We start from the raw sequence: 20,374 nt of genomic DNA, 5'->3' as shown, positions 1-20,374 counted from the left end.
AACCACCCTAGGGACCCCAAACATCCTCCTGGGACCCCAAAACCTCCTCCAGGGACCCCAAACCCCCTCAGGAGCCACAGGACCCACCTCTGGAGGAGGGGGAGAGGGTCAGGGACCCCAAAACATCCCCCAGACACCCCAAACCCCCGCAGGACCCGCCTCTGGAATGGGGGACGGGGTCAGGGACCCCAAAAACACCTCCAGGGACCCCAAAACCTCCTCCAGGGATCCCCAAACCCCCTCAGGAGCCGCAGGACCCGCCTCTGGAATGGGGGGGACGGGGTCAGGGACCCCAAAACACCCTAGGGACCCCCCAAACATCCCCCCCAGACACCCCAAACCCCTGCAGGACCCGCCTCTGGAGGGGGGGACAGGGTCAGGAACCCCAAAACCCCCTCCAGGGACCCCAAAACCCCCTCAGGGACCCCAAAACCCCCTGGGATCCCCAAACCCCCTGGGATCCCTAAACCCCCGCAGGACCCGCCTCTGGAGGGGGGGACAGGGTCAGGAACCCCAAAACCCCCTCCAGGGACCCCAAAACCCCCTCCAGGGACCCCAAACATCCCCCTGGGATCCCCAAACCCCCTCCAGGAACCCCAATTGTCCCCCTCAGACACGCCAAACATCCCCCCAGACACCCCAAACCCCCTCAGGAACCCCAAACATCCCCCTGGGACCCCAAAACCCCCTCAAGAACCCCAAACATCCCCCTGGGATCCCCAAACCCCCCTCAGGAGCCGCAGGACCCGCCTCTGGAGCAGGGACAGGGACCCAAAACCCCCTCCAGGGACCCCAAACCCCCTCAGGGACCCCAAACATCCCCTGGGATCCCCAAACCCCTCAGGAGCCCCAAACATCCCAAAACCCCACCCCTGGCTCTCCAGGACACCCCAGACCCCTTCAGGACCCCCAGAGCCCACAGGACCCTCTCCCAGACCCCCTTCAGGACCCCCAAACCCCACAGGGACCCCTCCCAGACCCCCAAAAGCCCCTCCAGAGCCTCCTTCAGGACCCCCAGACCCCAAAGAAGCCCCCAGACTCCCCAAAAGCCCTCCAGACCCTCTTCAGGACCCCAAACCCCACAGGGACTCCCCAGAGCCCCAAAAACGCCCTCCAGCAGCCCCCAGTGCCCCCGGCCCCCAAAGAAACCCCTCAGACCCCCATCAGGACCCCAGACCACCCAGAAACCCCTCCCAGACCCCCAAAGCCCCTCCAGACCCCTCTTCAGGACCCCAAACCCCACAGGGACTCCCCCAGAGCCCCCAAAGCCACTCCAGACCCCTTCAGGACCCCAGACCACCCAGTGACCCCCAAAGCCCCTCCAGACCCCTTCAGGACCCCAAACCCCACAGGGACTCCCTCCAGACTCCCAAAGCCCTCCAGACCCCTTCAGGACCCCAGACTACCAGTGACTCCCCAAGACCTCCCAAAAGCTCCTCCAGACCCCCTTCAGGACCCCAAACCCCACAGGGACTCCCCAGAGCCCCCAAAAAGCCCCTCCAGACCCCCTTCAGGACCCCCAGAGCCCCAAAGAAGCCCCTCAAACTCCCAAAGAAGCCCCTCAGACTCCCAAAAGCCCCCCCAGACCCCCACCAGGACCCCCAGAGCCCCCCAAAAAGTCCCCCACCTGCAGGGGGGCGTCCCCGGCGCTCTGTGCGCTCTGCAGGGCCGAGCACAGCGGGGGCAGAACCTGGGCTGGGACACAGCCCCCCTCGGACAGGGCCTGGGCAACCTGGAGCCACAGCCGGCATTCCTGGGAAAAATGGGAATATTGAGGGACACAGCCCCCCTCGGACAGAGCCTGGGCAACCTGGAGCCACAGCCGGCATTCCTGGGAAAAATGGGAATATTGAGGGACACAGCCCCCCTCGGACAGAGCCTGGGCAACCTGGAGCCACAGCCGGCATTCCTGGGAAAAATGGGAATATTGAGGGACACAGCCCCCCTCGGACAGAGCCTGGGCAACCTGGAGCCATGTCCGGCATTCCTGGGAAAAACAATGGGAATATTGGGAATATTGAGGGACACAGCCCCCCTCGGACAGAGCCTGGGCAACCTGGAGCCACAGCCGGCATTCCTGGGAATAACATTGGGAATATTGAGGGACACAGCCCCCCTCGGACAGAGCCTGGGCAACCTGGAGCCACAGCCGGCATTCCTGGGAAAAATGGGAATATTGAGGGACACAGCCCCCCTCGGACAGGGCCTGGGCAACCTGGAGCCATGTCCGGCATTCCTGGGAAAAATGGGAATATTGGGAATGGGAATGAGGGACACAGCCCCCCTCGGCCAGGGCCTGGGCAACCTGGAGCCACAGCCGGCATTCCTGGGAAAAATGGGAATGGGAATGAGGGACACAGCCCCCCTTGGACAGGGCCTGGGCCACCTGGAGCCACAGCCGGCATTCCTGGGGAAAATGGGAATATTGGGATTGGGAATGAGGGACACAGCCCCCCTCGGCCAGAGCCTGGGCCACCTGGAGCCACAGCCGGCATTCCTGGGAAAAACAATGGGAATGGGATTGGGAATGAGGGACACAGCCCCCCTCGGACAGGGCCTGGGCAACCTGGAGCCACAGCCGGCATTCCTGGGAAAAACAATGGGAATAAGATTGGGAATATTGGGAATGAGGGGCACAGCCCCCCTCGGACAGAGCCTGGGCAACCTGGAGCCATGTCCGGCATTCCTGGGAAAATGGGAATAACATTGGGAATATTGGGAATGGGAATGGGGCCTGAGTCACCCTCGGCCATGTCCAGCACTCCTGGGAAAAACAATGGGAATGGGATTGGGAATGGGATTGGGGGTCAGGGATGGGGATCAGGGATTGGGAATGGGGGTCAGGAACTGGGAATGGGATTGGGACTGGGAATGAGGGTCAGGGATTAGGAATGGGGGTCAGGGATTGGGAATGGGGGTCAAGGATTGGGAATGGGGATCAGAGATTGGGAATGGAGAGAATGGGGCAGTCAGGGATTGGGATTGGGATTGGGAATGGAAATGGGGGCATGGGATTGGGGAGAATGGAAGGTCAGGAACTGAGAGTGGGACTGGGAATGGGGGTCAGGGATTGGGAATGGAGAGAATGGAGGGTCAGGAATTGGGAGTGGGACTGGGAATGGGGGTCAGGGATTGGGAATGGGGAGGAATGGAGGTCAGGAATTGGGAGTGGGACTGGGAATGGGGGTCAGGGATTGGGAATGGGGAGAATGGAGGGTCAGGAATTGGGAGTGGGACTGGGAATGGGGGTCAGGGATTGGGAATGGGGAGAATGGAGGGTCAGGAATTGGGAGTGGGACTGGGAATGGGGGTCAGGGATTGGGAATGGAGAGAATGGGGCAGTCAGGGATTGGGATTGGGATTGGGGGCATGGGATTGGGGAGAATGGAAGGTCAGGAACTGAGAGTGGGACTGGGAATGGGGGTCAGGGATTGGGAATGGGGAGAATGGAGGGTCAGGAATTGGGATTGGGATTGGGAATGGGGGCCAGGGGTTAGGAATGAGAGTCAGGGATTGGGAATGGAGGCAATAAGGGGGTCAGGGATTAGGAATGGGGGCCAGGGATTGGGAATGGGGTCAGGAATGAATAATGGGACAGGGAATGGGATCAGGGGCTGGGAATGGGGTCTGGGGTTGGGAATGGGGTCAGGGGTTGGGAATGGGGTCAGGGGCTGGGAATGGGGTCAGGGGTTGGGAATGGGGTCAGGGATTGGGAATGGGGTCAGGGCTGGGAATGGGGTCAGGGGCTGGGAATGGGGGGAATGGAGAGTCAGGAATGAAGAATGGGACAGGGAATGGGGTCAGGGACAGGGAATGGGATCAGGGGTTGGGAATGGGGGGAATGGAGAGTCAGGAATGAAGAATGGGACAGGGAATGGGGTCAGGGCTGGAGCTCAGGAATCGGGAACAGGGGCAATGGGGGGCTCAGGGATTGAGAACAGGATCAGGAACAGGACTGGGGGTCCAGGGATGGGGAAGGGACCCCCCCAGGACCCCCCCCCTCAGTGTTACCTGTGGGGGGTCCCCGGGGTGCAGCTGCAGCTCGAGCCGGTAGTGCTGGACGGCCCGGGAATGGTCCCGGAGATCCCGGAACGTGGTGGCCAACGACTCGTGGATCACGGCCAGCTCCTTCCCCGGCCTGCCCTGCGCCTGGGCCAGGCTCAGCTGCCCCCAGAGACCCCCAGAGACCCCTCCTCAGTGCCGGGGACCACCCAAGACCCCCCAGAGAGCCCCCAAACCACCCAGAGACCCCCCCCATGGGTCACAGCCCCAACATCCCCTGCGCCTGGGCCAGGCTCAGCTGCCCCCAGAGACCCCCAGAGACCCCTCCTCAGTGATGGAGACCCCCAGAGACCCCCCCTCAGTGATGGGGACCACCAGAGACCCCAGAGACCCCTCTCAGCACTGGGGACCCCCAGAGACTCCCCATGGGTCACAGCCCCAACATCCCCTACGCCTGGGCCAGGCTCAGCTGCCCCCACAGACCCCTCCTCAGTGCCAGGGACCCCAGAGACCCCCTCAGTGAGTGAGACCCCAGAGACCACCCAAACCACCCAGAGACCCCCTCAGTGCCAGGGACCCCCAAACCACCCAGAGACTCCCCATGGGTCACAGCCCCAACATCCCCTGCGCCTGGGCCAGGCTCAGCTGCCCCCAGAGACCCCCAGAGACCCCTCCTCAGGGATGGGGACCCCCAGAGACCCCCCAGAGACCCCCTCAGCACTGGGGACCCCCAGAGACCCCCATGGGTCACAGCCCCAACATCCCCTGCGCCTGGGCCAGGCTCAGCTGCCCCCAGAGACCACCAGAGACCCCTCCTCAGGGATGGGGACCACCCAGAGACCACCCCTCAGGGATGGGGACCCCAGAGACCCCCAAATCACCCAGAGACCCCCCCATGGGTCACAGCCCCAACATCCCCTGCGCCTGGGCCAGGCCTCAGCTGCCCCAGAGACCCCCACTCAGGGATGGGGAACCCCAGAGACCCCCAGAGACCCCCAAACCACCCAGAGACCCCCCAAACCACCCAGAGACCCCCCAAACCACCCAGAGACAGGGATGGGGACCCCCCAAACCACCCAGAGACCCCCCATGGGTCACAGCCCCAACATCCCCTGCGCCTGGGCCAGGCTCAGCTGCCCCCAGAGACCCCCCAGAGACCCCCCCTCAGTTCCAGGGACCCCCCAGAGACCCCCCAGAGACCCCCTCAGTCTCCAGGGACCCCCAGAGACCCCTCCTCAGTGATGGGACCACCCAGAGACCCCCTCAGTTCCAGGGACCCCCAGAGACCCTCCTCAGGGATGGAGACCCCCAGAGACCCCCCTCAGTGACTGGGACCCCAGAGACCCCCTCAGTGATTGGGACCCCCAGAGACCACCCCTCAGTGATGGGGACCCCTAGAGACCCCCCAGAGACCCCCTCAGTGCTGGGGACCCCAGAGACCCCCCTCAGCTCTGGGGACCTCCAGAGACCCCCTCAGTGCTGGGGACCCCCAGAGACCCCCTCAGTTTCAGGGACCCCAAGACCCCCCGGGTCACAACTCTGGGAATGCCAGCCCAGAAACTCCCAGGGACCCCCAGACACCCTCAAGGACCACCCTAAAAGCACCCCAAAAAAGTCCCCTAGACCCCCCAACCCCACTCCCTTAGAGCCCACAAAAGGCACTCACTTCACACCCCAAAAAGCCCCTCAGAGCCCCCAAAAAAACAACCCCAGGACCTCCAAAGCCCTCCCTGGACCCCAAAGAGCCCCATCCGACCCCCAAAACCCCCCAGACCCCCAAAAGCCCCCAAACCCCCAAAAGCCCCTCGACCACCCCAAAGCCCCCAGACCCCCAAAAGCCCCTTAAACCCCCCAAAGCCCCCCAAAAGTTCCCCAGACCCCCAAAGCCCCTCAGACCCTCAAAAAGCCCCTTAAACCCCCCAAAGCCCCCCAGATCACCCCAAAGCCCTCAGACCCCTCAAAAGCCCCCTAAACCCCCAAATCCCCCAGACCACCCCAAAAGCCCCCCAGACCCCCAAAGCCCCCAGACCCCAAAAGCCCCATAAACCCCCAAAGCCCCCCAGATCCCCAAAGCCCCTCAAACCCCCCAAAGCCCCCAAAGTTCCCCAGACCCCCAAAGCCCCCCAGACCCTCAAAGCCCCCAGACCCTCCAAAGAGCCCCATAAACCCTCCATAAAGCCCCTCCAGACCCCCAAAAAGCCCCTCCAGACCCCATAAAGCACCCCCAGACCCCCCAAAAGCCCCCAGACCACCCCAAAGCCCCCAGACCCCCAAAAGCCCCTCAGAACCCCCAGACCCCCACTAAACCCCCTAGACCCTCCAAAGCCCCCCCAAAGCCCCTTAAAGCCCCCCAGCCCCCCACCTGTCTCTGGTAGTGCTGCAGGGCCCGTGGGAAGTCCCCGTGGCGGGCGAAGGTGTCCCCGAGCTGCTCACACAGGGACACCCCTGACGGGTCACCCGGGGCCACCCGCGACAGGGACAGCGACAGCCGCGTCACCCGCGTGGCTGGGGGGACATGGGACTGTCAGGGACATGGGGGGGACATTGGGGACAGTCAGGGACACTGGGGACAGTCAGGGACACTGGGGACACTGGGGACAGTCAGGGACATGGGGGGACAGTCAGGGACACTGGGGGACACTGGGGACAGTCAGGGACATGGGGGGACAGTCAGGGACATTGGGGACAGTCAGGGACATGGGGGACACTGGGGACAGTCAGGGACATGGGGGGACACTGGGGACAGTCAGGGACACTGGGGACAGTCAGGGACACAGAGGGGACACTGGGGACAGTCAGGGACACTGGGGACAGTCAGGGACAACCAGGGGACACTGGGGACAGTCAGGGACAGGGCCAGCGACAGCCGCGTCACCCGGGTGGCTGGAGGACAGGGGGACAGTCAGGGGACATTGGGGACAGTCAGGGACAACCAGGGGACATTGGGGACAGTCAGGGACAGGGACAGCGACAGCCGCGTCACCCGTGTGGCTGGGGGACAGGGGGACAGTCAGGGACAACCGGGGACAGTCAGGGACACTGGGGACAGTCAGGGACACTGGGGACAGTCAGGGACACTGGGGACAGTCAGGGGACACTGGGGACAGTCAGGGGACACTGGGGACAGTCAGGGACACTGGGGACAGTCAGGGACAGGGACAGCGACAGCCGCGTCACACGCGTGGCTGGGGGACAGGGGGACAGTCAGGGACAACCAGGGGACACTGGGGACAGTCAGGGACACAGGGGACAGTCAGGGACACTGGGGACTGTCAGGGACATGGGGGGGACATTGGGGACAGTCAGGGACACTGGGGACAGTCAGGGGACATTGGGGGGGGACACTGGGGACAGTCAGGGACACTGGGGACAGTCAGGGACACTGGGGGACACTGGGGACAGTCAGGGACATTGGGGACAGTCAGGGACATTGGGGACAGTCAGGGGACATTGGGGGACACTGGGGACAGTCAGGGACATTGGGGACAGTCCAGGGACATGGGGGGGACATTGGGGACCACCCGCGCCAGGGACAGCGACAGCCGCGTCACTCGCGTGGCTGGGGGACATTGGGGACAGTCAGGGGACACTGGGGACAGTCAGGGACATGGGGGACATCCAGGGACATTGGGGACATCCAGGGACAGGGACAGTGACAGCCACGTCACCCACATGGCTGGGGGGACACGGGGGACAGTTGGGGGACATTGGGGACAGTCAGGGACAGTCAGGGACAGCTGAAGGGGTTGGGGACACCTTGGTGGGACATTGGGGACAGGGACAGTGACAGGTGGGTCACCCGGGTGGTTGGGGGGACAGGGACAGTCGGGGACATCTGAGGGGGTTGGGGACACCTTGGTGGGACAGGGACAGTGACAGGTGGGTCACCCAGGTGACTGGGGGGACAGGGACAGTCGGGGACAGCAGGAGGGGTTGGGGACACCTTGAGGACAGCGGGGACACCGTGGGGACACCTTGGTGGCTGTGGGGACACGGCACATTGGGGACAGACGGGGGGACAGTGGGGACACGCTGGGGGACAGTGGGGACACCCTGGGGGAGCTGGGGACACGGGGGAGCTGGGGACACCTCAGGGGATGGGGACACCCCCTCAATGTCCCTGCTGTCCCCAACATCCCCCCGTGTCCCCCTGTCCCTGTGTCCCCTCAGTGTCCCCTCAGTGTCCCCAGTGTCCCCAGTGTCCCCCCAAATGTCCCCTCAGTGTCCCCCCAGTGTCCCCCAGTGTCCCCCCAGTGCCCCCCCAGTGTCCCCCAGTGTCCCTCATGTCCCCCTCATGTCCCATCACATTCCCTGGTGTCCCCCCTGCTGTCCCCTCCCATATCCCCCCTCCCGATGTCCCCTGTCCCCCACAACATCCCTGTGTCCCCCTGTCCCCAATGTCCCCCCAGTGTCCCCCAGTGTCCCCCAGTGTCCCCAGTGTCCCCTCAGTGTCCCCTCAGTGTCCCCTCAGTGTCCCCAGTGTCCCCTCATGTCCCATCACATTCCCTGAGTGTCCCCTGCTGTCCCCTCCCATATCCCCCTCCCATGTCCCCTGTCCCCACAACGTCCCAGTGTCCCCCCATGTCCCCAGTGTCCCCCAAATGTCCCCTCAGTGTCCCCCTCAGTGTCCCCCAGTGTCCCCAGTGTCCCCCAGTGCCCCCCCAGTGTCCCCCCAGTGTCCCCCAGTGTCCCCAGTGCCTCCCCAGTGTCCCCCAGTGCCCCCAGTGTCCCCAGTGTCAGTCCCCAGTGTCCCCCAAATGTCCCCCAATGTCCCCCAGTGTCCCTCAGTGTCCCCCCAGTGTCCCCAGTGTCCCCAGTGTCGTCCCCAGTGTCCCCCAATGCCCCCAGTGTCCCCCCAGTGTCCCCAGTGTCCCCCAGTGTCCCCAGTGTCCCCAGTGTCCCCAGTGTCCCCAGTATCCCCAGTGTCCCCAGTGTCCCCAGTGTCCCCAGTATCCCCAGTGTCCCTAGTGTCCCCCAGTGCCCCCAGTGTCCCCCCAGTGTCCCCCCAGTGTCCCCAGTGTCCCCTCAGTGTCCCCCAGTATCCCCAGTGTCCCCAGTGTCCCCCCAGTGTCCCCCAATGTCCCCCAATGTCCCCCAGTGTCCCCAGTGTCCCCCAGTGTCCCCAGTGTCCCCAGTGTCCCCAGTGTCCCCAGTGTCCCCAGTGTCCCTCAGTGTCCCCCAGTGTCCCCAGTGTCCCCAGTGTCCCCATGTCCCCCAGTATCCCCAGTGTCCCCCAGTGTCCCCCAGTGTCCCCAGTGTCCCCCCAGTGTCCCCCCAGTATCCCCAGTGTCCCCAGTGCCCCCCCAGTGTCCCCCCAATGTCCCCAGTGTCCCCAGTGTCCCCAGTGTCCCCCCCAGTGTCCCCAGTGTCCCCAGTATCCCCTGACCGTATCTGAGGTGGTCCCGGATGAGCTGGAGCTGCCGGGGGGGGACGGAGCCCTGGGAGCCCAGAGCGTGGGCCTGGCGAAGGGCACGCTTGGCAGCCCCGAAATCCCCCAGGGACAGCAGCACCTGTGGGGACACAGGGACACTCAGGGACCCCAAAATCACACAGAGCACCCTAAAACACCCCAAAATCCCCTCAAAATGCCCTAAAATCCCCCTAAATCAACCCAAAATCCCCCAAATCCCCCAAATTCCCCAAAATCCCCCAAAATCCCCCCAAACTCCCCAAAATCCCCCCCAAAATGCCCCCCAAACCCCCAAAATCCCTCCAAAACCCCCAAAATCCCCCAAAATGCCCCCAAAGCCCCACCTGGGCAGTGCTGCTGCAGCACTCGCTCTCCCAGCCCCCTGTCCCGCAGGATCCGGGCGCATTCCCGAGCCCGGGAGAGGCTCCGGAGAGCCCCGGAATGATCCCCGGCACGCAGGGAGATGTGGCCCAGGTTGAAGTGACCGCGGAAAAGATCCTCCTGCAGCTGGGCCTGCCTGAAAAACACCCCAAAAAAGGGTGAGGGACCCCAAAAACTGAGCTGGGAACCCCAAAAACTGCTGGGAAAGATCCTCCTGCAGCTGGGCCTGCCTGCAAAAACATCCCAAAAAAGGGTGAGGGAGCCCAAAAACTGAGCTGGGAACCCCAAAAACTGCTGGGAAAGATCCTCCTGCAGCTGGGCCTGCCTGCAAAACGACCCCAAAAAGGGTGAGGGAGCCCAAAATCTGAGCTGGGAACCCCAAAAACTGAGCTGGGAACCCCAGAAATGCTGGGAATGGAACTCCTGCAGCTGGGCCTGCCTGCAAAAACACCCCAAAATGGGTGAGGGACCCCAAAAACTGAGCTGGGAACCCCCAAAATCTGGTGAGGGACCCCCAAAAACTGCCTGGAACACGAGGGACAGGGGTGAGGGGACCCCCAAAATCTGGTGTGGGACCCCCAAAAAAACCTGCCTGGAAAAGGGGGAGAGGGGAGTGAGAGACCCCCAAATCTGGTGTGGGACCCCCAAAAACTGCCTGGAACACGAGGGACAGGGGTGAGGAGACCCCCAAAATCTGGTGTGGGACCCCCCAAATCTGCCTGAGAAAGGGGGAAAAGGGAGTGAGGGACCCGCAAACCTGGTGTGGGACCCTCAAATCTCCCTGAAAAAGGGGGAAAGGGGAGTGAGGGACCCCCAAATCTGGTGTGGGACCCCCAAAACTGCCTGGAAAAGGGGGAAAAGGGAGTGAGGGACCCCCAAATCTGGTGTGGGACCCCCAAATCTGCCTGGAAAAGGGGGAAAAGGGGGAAAAGGGGGAAAAGGGGGAAAAAGGGGGAAAAGGGGGAAAAAGGGGGAAAAGGGAGGGAGAGACCCCCCAAAATTGGGTTGGAGCCCCCCCAGAGCGCCCCCCAGCCCCTCACTCGGCCAGGAAGATGCTCTTGCGGATGAAGTGGTGGCACTGCCGGGGGTCCCGCAGCGCGTCGTGCACCAGCCCCAGGTTGAGGTAGAGCCGTGTCCGCATCTCCGCCAGCTCCCGCCGGGACACCGAGCCTGGACACCGAAAACAGGGAGAAAAACAGGGAAAACAACCCCGGAATCGGTAAAAACAACCCCAGAATCCGTAAAAACACACCCAAAATCGGTAAAAACACCCCCAAAATTGGTAAAAACACCCCCGAAATCCATAAAAACATGCCCGAAATTGGTAAAGACACCCCTGAAATTGGTAAAAATACCCCCCGGAATTGGTAAAAACACCCCCGAAATTGGTAAAAACACTCCTGAAATCCATAAAAACATGCCCGAAATTGGTAAAGACACCCCTGAAATTGGTAAAAACACCCCCGAAATTGGTAAAAACACCCACGGAATTGGTAAAAACACCCCCCGGAATCGGTAAAAACACACCCAGAATTGGTAAAAACACCCCTGAAATCCATAAAAACACCACCCGGAATCGGTAAAAACACCCATGAAATCAATAAAAACACCCCCAGAATTGGTAAAAACACCCCCAAAATCCAAAAAACATCCCCGAAATTGGTAAAAACACCCCTGAAATTGGTAAAAACACTCCTGAAATTGGTAAAAACACTCCTGAAATCCATAAAACACCCCCAGAATTGGTAAAAACACCCCCCGGAATTGGTAAAAACACCCCCGAAATCCATAAAACATCCCCGGAATTGGTAAAAACACAACCAAAATCGGTAAAAACACCCCCGAAATCGGTAAAAACACCCCCTAAATCTGTAAGAACACCCCCAAAATTCAAAAAACACCCCCTAAATCGGTAAAAACACCCCCAAAATTCAAAAAACACCCCCGAAATCGGTAAAAACACCCCCAGAATCCATAAAACACCCCCAAAATCGGTAAAAACACCCCTGAAATTGGTAAAAACACCCCCAAAATCCACATTTGGGGTCCCACCGTGGGCTGAGAAACCCCAAAACCCAGTGGGACACCCCAAAACCACTGTGAGACCCCAAACCCTCTGTGAGACCCCAAACCCGCTGTGAGACCCCAAAACCCACCGTGAGACCCAAAATCCACTGAAACCCCCAAAATACATTGACAGACCCCCAAAACCCCCTCCCACACCCATTCCCAGACCCCAAACCCCTCCCATGTCCCCCAGTACCCCCACCTTTCCCAAATCCTCCCCAACCCCCTTCCCAGATCCCAAACCCCTCCCTGCTCTCCCAAACCTCTCCCAACCCCCTTCCCACACCCATTCCCAGACCCCAAACCCCCTCCCACATCCCCTAAACCCCTCCCAACCCCTTCCCACACCCATTCCCAGACCCCCAAACCCCTCGCCTGCTCCCCAAGCCCTCCCACCTTTCCCCAAATCCTCCTCAACCCCCTCCCACATCCATTCCCAGACCCCCAAACCCCTCCCTGCTCCCCTAAACCCCTTCCAACCTCCCCCCAAACCCCCTCCCAACGCCCTTCCACACCCACTCCCAGACCCCAAACCCTCCCACATCCCCCAAACCCCTCTCTGCTCCCCAAACCCTCCCACCCCCCTTCCCAGACCCCAAACCCCTCCTGTGTCCCCCAAACCCTCTCCCACATCCCCTCCAAACCCCTCCCAACCCCCTTCCCACACCCATTCCCAGACCCCAAACCCTCTCCCTGCTCCCCAAACCACTCCCAACCCCTTCCCACACCCATTCCCAGATCCCAAACCCCTCCCATGTCCCCTAATCCCCACCTTTCCCAAACCCTCCCAACGCCCTTCCCAGATCCCAAACCCCCTCCGACATCCCCAATACCCCTCCCAATCCCCTTCCCACACCCAGTCCCAGACCCCAAAGCCCCTCCCATGTCCCCCAGTACCCCCACCTTTCCCAAACCCCTCCAACCCCTTCCCAGATCCCAAACCCCTCCCTGCTCTCCCAAACCCCTCCCAACCCCTTCCCACACCCATCTCCCAGGACCCCAAACCCCTCCCTGCTCCCCTAAACCCCTCTCTGCTCCCCCAAACCCCTCCCAACGCCCTTCCCACACCCATTCCCAGACGCCAAACCCCTCCCGTGTCCCCTAATCCCCACCTTCCCAAACCCCTCCAACCCCTTCCCCACACCCATTCCCAGACCTCAAACCCTCCCACATCCTCCAAACCCCTCTCTGCTCCCCCCCAAACCCCCTCCCACCCCCCTTCCCAGACCCTAAACCCCCTCCCACATCCCCCAAACCCCTCCCCAACCCCCCTTCCCACACCAACTCCCAGACCCCAAACCCTCTCCCGTGTCCCCAAACCCCTCCCAACCTCCCCCAAACCCTCCCAACCCCTTCCTCACATCCATTCCCAGACCCCAAACCCCTTCCAACCTCCCCCCCAAACCCCTCCCAACCCCCTTCCCACATCCATTCCCAGACCCCAAACCCCTCCCACCTTCCCCAATCCCTCTCCTACCTTCCCAAATCCTCCCCAACCCCTTCCCACACCCATTCCCATACCCCCAAACCCCTGCCTGCTCCCCTAAGCCCCTTCCAACCTCCTCTCAAAACCCCTCCCACCCCCTTCCCACACCCATTCCCATACCCCAAACCCCCTGCCTGCCCCCCCAAACCCCTCCCAACCCCTCTCCCACACCAATTCCCAGATCCCAAACCTCCTCCCACGCCCCCAATCCCTCTTCACCTTCCCCAATCCCCCTCCCACCCCCTTGTCCCTCTCCCCGCTCTTTCCCGCCATTCCCGTTATTCCCGGGAATCATCCCCACCTTCCAGCTTCTCCTCCACGATGGCCAGGCTGGTCCTGAAAGCTCCCTCGGCCTCTCTGAGCGCAGCCCCCCCTTCCTGGGTCCCCCCGGGCTGGGTCCCCCCGGGCTGGGACCCCCCGGGCTGGGCCCCCCCGGGCTGGGACCCCCCGGGCTGGGTCCCCCCGCTCTCGGCCATGAACATGAAGGTGCGGCCGATGGTGGCCCAGGCGCGCTGCTGCTCCGTGTGATCCCCCAAATCCTGGGCCAGGGCCAGGTGCTGCCGCTGGTGCTGCCACAGGGACACCCCAAATCCATGGGGAGACACAAAATCCAGGGACAGCCCCAAAACCCCACTGCCAGGAACCCCAAAACTGCTCCCACAGCCCCCAAAACTGCTCCGTGTGATCGCCCAGCTCCTGCGCCAGGGCCTGGTGCTGGGACAAGGACACCCCAAATCCATGGGGAGACACAAAAACTGAGCCCTAACACCCCAAATCCATGGGGAGCCCCAAAAACTGAGCCCTGACACCCCAAAACCCTAAAACCCACTGCCAGGAACCCCAAAACTGCTCTGTGTGATCCCCCAGCTCCTGCGCCAGGGCCAGGTGCTGCCACTGGTGCTGGGATAGCAACACCCCAAATCCATGGGGAGCCCCAAAATCCAGGGACAACCCCAAAACCCCACTGCCAGACCCCCCAAAACTGCTCCCACACACCACAGAACTGCTCCGTGTGATCCCCCAGATCCTGGGCCAGGGTCAGGATCTGCTGCTGGTGCTGGGATAGCAACACCCCAAATCCATGGGGAGCCCCAAAAACTGAGCCCTGACACCCCAAATCCATGGGGAGCCCCCAAAACTGAGCCCTGACACCCCAAATCCATGGGGAGACACAGACACTGAGCCCTGACCCCCAGAAACCCCAAAACCCCACTGCCAGAAACCCCAAAACTGCTCCGTGTCATCCCCCAGACCCACAAACCCCTTCCCAGACTCCCCACATTCAGCAGGAAATGCCCCCAAACCCTCCCAGCCTCCAAACCCTCCCAGCCCCTTCAAACCTCCTCCCAGTCCCCCAAACCCCTTCCAGCCCCCTTCAAACCCCCTCCCAGCTCCTCCAAACCCCATCCCACACTCCCCAAACCCCCTCCCAGCCCCCAAACCCCTCCCAGTTCCCCCAAACCCCTCCCAGCCCCCAAACCCCTCCAGATCTCTCCAAACCCCATCCCACACTCCCCAAACCCCCTTCCCAACCCCCAAACCCTCCTCAGCCCCTAAACCCACTCCCCAGCCTCCCCAAACTCCCTCCCAGCTCCTCCAAGCCCCTTCCCAAACTCCCCAAACCCCCTCCCAGCCCCCTCAAACCCCTCCCAGCCACTCCCAAACCCCCTCCCAATACCTTCCAACCCCCTCCCAGACCCCCAAAAACACCCTCCCAGCCCCCAACCCCTCTTCCCAGCCCCCCCAAATATCCTCCTACAGCCCCCTTAGCCCCCAACCCCCTCCCAGCCCCCCAAATATCCTCCTACAGCCCCCAGCCCCCCAACTCCCCTCCCAGCCCCCCAAATATCCTCCTACAGACCCCAGCCCCCCAAACCCCTTCCCAGCCCCCCTAACACCCTCCCAGACTCCCCAAATGCCCTCCACAGCCCCTAAACCTCCTCTCAATCCTCCAACCCCTCTCAGCCCCCCAAACCCCCTCCCAACCCCATCCCAACCCCCAAACCCCTCCCAGCCCCCTAAACCCCTCCCACACCCCCAAACCTCCTCTCAGCCTCCCCAAACCCCCTCTCAGCCTCCCCAAACCCCTCTCAACCCTCAAAACTCCCCCCAACCTCAATCCCCTCCCAGACCCCAAACCCCCTCCCAGCCCCCTCAAACTCCCCTCCCAGCCCCCAAATCCCCTCCCAGCCCCTCAATCCCCTCCCACACCCTCCAAACCCCTTCCCAGCCCTTCCAAACCCCCTTCCCAGCCCCCCAACCCCTTGTCAGATCCCCCAAACCCCTTCCCACAGCCCCTAAATCCCTCCCAACCCCAAAACCCCCTCCCAGCCCTCAAACCCCCTCCCAGTCCCCCAAATCCTCCTCCCAGCCCCCAAACCCCTGCCAGCCCCCAAATCCCTCCCAGCCCCCAGAAACCCCTTCCCAGCCCTCCCAATCCCTCCCAGCCCCCAAATCCTCCCAGCCCCCAAAACCCCTTCCCAGCCCCCCAAATCCTCTGCCAGCCCCCAAATCCCCTCCCAGCCCCCAAACCCCTGCCAGCCCCGCCGACCTTGAGGGCAGCCTCGTATCTCTCCAGCTCCGCCAGGCGCTCCCGATTTTCCGGTGGGCCCACGGCGCATCCCAAGGATCGCCGGCCCTCCAGCAGCCTCAAGCTCCTCCCTGTGCTCCTCCAGAGCCTCCTCGTAGCGCCCTGGGGGATTGGGGTGGGAGTTACAGCCTGGGGGGCTCCTGAGTGCTGGGATTTGGGGTGGGGGCTCACCCTGGGCGGCCAAGAGCTCCCCGAGGCGGTTGCAGGCGGCGGCGCGTCGCGACATTCCCGGAGAGCAGGGACTTCTCCTTGGATTTCTGCAGCTCTGGGGCGGGGAGGAGTCAGACCCCCTCAGAGGGTCGGGGGTACCCCAAAAGGGGGGTAGGGTGGTGGGGAACCCCCCTTGTCGGGATTCAGGGAGGGGAAAAGGGTCCCACCCCACACCCGGGGAGTTTGGGGTGGGATGGGGATGGGATTGTCCTAAAGAAGGTTTGGGGTGGGATGGGATTGTCCTAAAGAAGGTTTGGGGTGGGATGGGAAAGGGATTGTCCTAAAGAAGGTTTGGGGTGGGATGGATTGTCCTAAAGAAGGTTTGGGGTGGGATGGGATTGTCCTAAAGAAGGTTTGGGGTGGGATGGGAGAGGATTGTCCTAAAGAAGGTTTGGGGTGGGAAGGGGATTGTCCTAAAGAAGGTTTGGGGTGGGATGGGATTGTCCTAAAGAAGGTTTGGGGTGGGATGGAAGGATTGTCCTAAAGAAAGGTTTGGGGTGGGATGGGATTGTCCTAAAGAAGGTTTGGGGTGGGATGGGAAGAGGATTGTCCTAAAGAAGGTTTGGGGTGGGATGGGAAGAGGATTGTCCTAAAGAAGGTTTGGGGTGGGATGGGATTGTCCTAAAGAAGGTTTGGGGTGGGATGGGAAGGGATTGTCCTAAAGAAGGTTTGGGGTGGGATGGGATTGTCCTAAAGAAGGTTTGGGGTGGGATGGGGATTGTCCTAAAGAAGGTTTGGGGTGGGATGGGATTGTCCTAAAGAAGGTTTGGGGGTGGGATGGGATTGCCCTAAAGAAGGTTTGGGGTGGGATGGGAAGGGGATTGTCCTAAAGAAGGTTTGGGGTGGGATGGGATTGTCCTAAAGAAGGTTTGGGGTGGGATGGGATTGTCCTAAAGAAGGTTTGGGGTGGGATGGGATTGCCCTAAAGAAGGTTTGGGGTGGGATGGGAAGGGATTGTCCTAAAGAAGGTTTGGGGTGGGAAGGGATTGTCCTAAAGAAGGTTTGGGGTGGGATGAGGATTGTCCTAAAGAAGGTTTAGGGTGGGATGGGAAGGGATTGTCCTAAAGAAGGTTTGGGGTGGGATGGGATTGCCCTAAAGAAGGTTTGGGGTGGGATGGGATTGTCCTAAAGAAGGTTTGGGGTGGGATGGGAAGGGGATTGTCCTAAAGAAGGTTTGGGGTGGGGTGGGATGGGATTGTCCTAAAGAAGGTTTGGGGTGGGATGGGAAGGGATTGTCCTAAAGAAGGTTTGGGGTGGGAAGGGACTGGATTGTCCTAAAGAAGGTTTGGGGTGGGATGGGATTGGGATTGTCCTAAAGAAGGTTTGGGGTGGGATGGGATTGTCCTAAAGAAGGTTTGGGGTGGGATTGGGGTGGGATTGTCCTAAAGAAGGTTTGGGATGGGAAGGGATTGTCCTAAAGAAGGTTTGGGGTGGGATGGGATTGTCCTAAAGAAGGTTTGGGATGGGAAGGGATTGTCCTAAAGAAGGTTTGGGGTGGGATGGGGATGGGATTGTCCTAAAGAAGGTTTGGGGTGGGATGGGGATGGGATTGTCCTAAAGAAGGTTTGGGGTGGGATTGGGGTGGGATTGTCCTAAAGAAGGTTTGGGATGGGAAGGGATTGTCCTAAAGAAGGTTTGGGGTGGGATGGGATTGTCCTAAAGAAGGTTTGGGGTGGGATGGGATTGTCCTAAAGAAGGTTTGGGGTGGGGTGGGATTGGGATTGTCCTAAAGAAGGTTTGGGGTGGGATGGGATTGCCCTAAAGAAGGTTTGGAGTGGGATGGGAATGGGATTGTCCTAAGGAAGGTTTGGAGTGGGATGGGAATGGGATTGTCCTAAGGAAGGTTTGGTTGGGATGGGATTGTCCTAAAGAAGGTTTGGGGTGGGGTGGGAAGGGGATTGTCCTAAAGAAGGTTTGGGGTGGGAAGGGATTGTCCTAAAGAAGGTTTGGGGTGGGATGGGATTGTCCTAAAGAAGGTTTGGGGTGGGATGGGATTGTCCTAAAGAAGGTTTGGAGTGGGATGGAAGGGATTGTCCTAAAGAAGGTTTGGGGTGGGATGGGATTGTCCTAAAGAAGGTTTGGGTGGGTGGGATGGGATTGTCCTAAAGAAGGTTTGGGGTGGGATGGGAAGGATTGTCCTAAAGAAGGTTTGGGGTGGGATGGGATTGTCCTAAAGAAGGTTTGGGGTGGGATGGGAGGGATTGTCCTAAAGAAGGTTTGGGGTGGGATGGGATTGTCCTAAAGAAGGTTTGGGGTGGGAAGGGATTGTCCTAAAGAAGGTTTGGGGTGGGATGAATGGATTGTCCTAAAGAAGGTTTGGGTGGGATTGGGGATGGGAAGGGATTGTCCTAAAGAAGGTTTGGGGTGGGATTGGGGTGGGATGGGAAGGATTGTCCTAAAGAAGGTTTGGGATGGGGTGGGATGGGATTGTCCTAAAGAAGGTTTGGGGTGGGATGGGATTGTCCTAAAGAAGGTTTGGGGTGGGATGGGATGGGATTGTCCTAAAGAAGGTTTGGGGTGGGAAGGGATTGTCCTAAAGAAGGTTTGGGGTGGGATGGGATTGTCCTAAAGAAGGTTTGGGGTGGGATGGGAAGGGGGGATTGTCCTAAAGAAGGTTTGGGGTGGGATGGGATTGTCCTAAAGAAGGTTTGGGGTGGGATGGGATTGTCCTAAAGAAGGTTTGGGGTGGGAAGGGATTGTCCTAAAGAAGGTTTGGGGTGGGGTGGGATGGGATTGTCCTAAAGAAGGTTTGGGGTGGGAAGGGATTGTCCTAAAGAAGGTTTGGGGTGGGATGGGAAGGGGGGATTGTCCTAAAGAAGGTTTAGGGTGGGATGGGAAGGGGGGATTGTCCTAAAGAAGGTTTGGGATGGGATGGGATTGTCCTAAAAAGGTTTGGGGTGGGATGGGATTGTCCTAAAGAAGGTTTGGGATGGGATGGGATTGTCCTAAAGAAGGTTTGGGATGGGATGGGATTGTCCTAAAAAGGTTTGGGGTGGGATGGGATTGTCCTAAAGAAGGTTTGGGATGGGATGGGATTGTCCTAAGGAAGGTTTGGGGTGGGAAGGGGATTGTCCTAAAGAAGGTTTGGAGTGGGAAGGGAAGGGGATTATCCTAAAGAAGGTTTGGGGTGGGATGGGATTGGGATTGTCCTAAAGAAGGTTTGGGGTGGGATGGGATTGGGATTGTCCTAAAGAAGGTTTGGGGTGGGATGGGAAGGGGATTGTCCTAAAGAAGGTTTGGGGTGGGATGGGATTGGGATTGTCCTAAAGAAGGTTTGGGGTGGGATGGGATTGTCCTAAAGAAGGTTTGGGGTGGGATGGGATTGTCCTAAAGAAGGTTTGGGGTGGGATGGGATTGTCCTAAAGAAGGTTTGGGGTGGGATGGGATTGTCCTAAAGAAGGTTTGGGGTGGGGTGGGATTGGGATTGTCCTAAAGAAGGTTTGGGGTGGGATGGGATTGTCCTAAAGAAGGGTTGGGGTGGGACAGGATTGTCCTAAGGAAGGTTTGGGGTGGGACAGGATTGTCCTAAGGAAGGTTTGGGGTGGGACAGGATTGTCCTAAGGAAGGTTTGGGGTGGGATGGGATTGTCCTAAAGAAGGTTTGGGGTGGGATGGGATTGTCCTAAAGAAGGTTTGGGGTGGGATCCAGGGAATCTCCCCCAGGGATCCAAGGAATCCTCTTAGGGACTTGATGAGCCCCCCCAGGGACATGAGGACCCCCCAAATGTGGGGAGAGAGAACTTGGGGGGGGGAAAGGGGGGGCACTGAACCCCTGTGGGGGGGATTGAGGGACTCCCAGTGGGGGAGATTTGAGCCCTCTGAGGGGGGATTTGATCCCATGGGGGGGCTGAGGGACCCCCGGGGGTGATGAGGGACCCTGGGGGTGTCTGAGGGACCCCCGGGGGGTGTCTGAGGGACCCCTGAAGTGTCTGAGGGACCCCTGGAGTGTCTGAGGGACCCCTGGGAGTGTCTGAGGGACCCCGGGAGTGTCTGAGGGACCCCTGGAGAGTCTGAGGGACCCTGGGAGTGTCTGAGGGACCCTGGGGGTGTCTGAGGGACCCCTGGAGAGTCTGAGGGACCCTGGGGGTGTCTGAGGGACCCCAGGAGTGTCTGAGGGACCCCCGGGGGGTGTCTGAGGGACCCAGGGGGTGTCTGAGGGACCCCAGGAGTGTCTGAGGGACCCCTGGGAGTGTCTGAGGGACTTCAGGAGTATCTGAGGGACCCAGGGG

At 60.7% G+C, this 20,374-nt stretch overlaps 1 protein-coding gene across 1 annotated transcript in view; it reads right to left on the bottom strand.

Annotated features, from left to right (window-relative positions):
• LOC126652369 (tonsoku-like protein) overlaps window positions 1–20,374 on the bottom strand; it is a 47,774-nt gene that overhangs the window by 25,845 nt on the left and 1,555 nt on the right. The window contains 10 exon segments of the mRNA XM_050339107.1: window positions 1,628–1,753; window positions 4,012–4,164; window positions 6,365–6,507; window positions 9,389–9,512; window positions 9,757–9,786; window positions 9,788–9,929; window positions 10,834–10,963; window positions 13,648–13,915; window positions 15,898–16,038; window positions 16,108–16,201. Coding sequence (XP_050195064.1) covers window positions 1,628–1,753; window positions 4,012–4,164; window positions 6,365–6,507; window positions 9,389–9,512; window positions 9,757–9,786; window positions 9,788–9,929; window positions 10,834–10,963; window positions 13,648–13,915; window positions 15,898–16,038; window positions 16,108–16,201 — 1,351 coding nt within the window.

This window comes from Myiozetetes cayanensis, unplaced genomic scaffold (genome assembly GCF_022539395.1).
Source record: "Myiozetetes cayanensis isolate MyiCay16 unplaced genomic scaffold, myiCay2020 scf79, whole genome shotgun sequence".
Lineage (NCBI taxonomy): Eukaryota > Metazoa > Chordata > Aves > Passeriformes > Tyrannidae > Myiozetetes > Myiozetetes cayanensis.
Note: the sequence above shows the minus strand (reverse complement) of the source record. Positions and strands in the feature narration are given on the sequence as shown.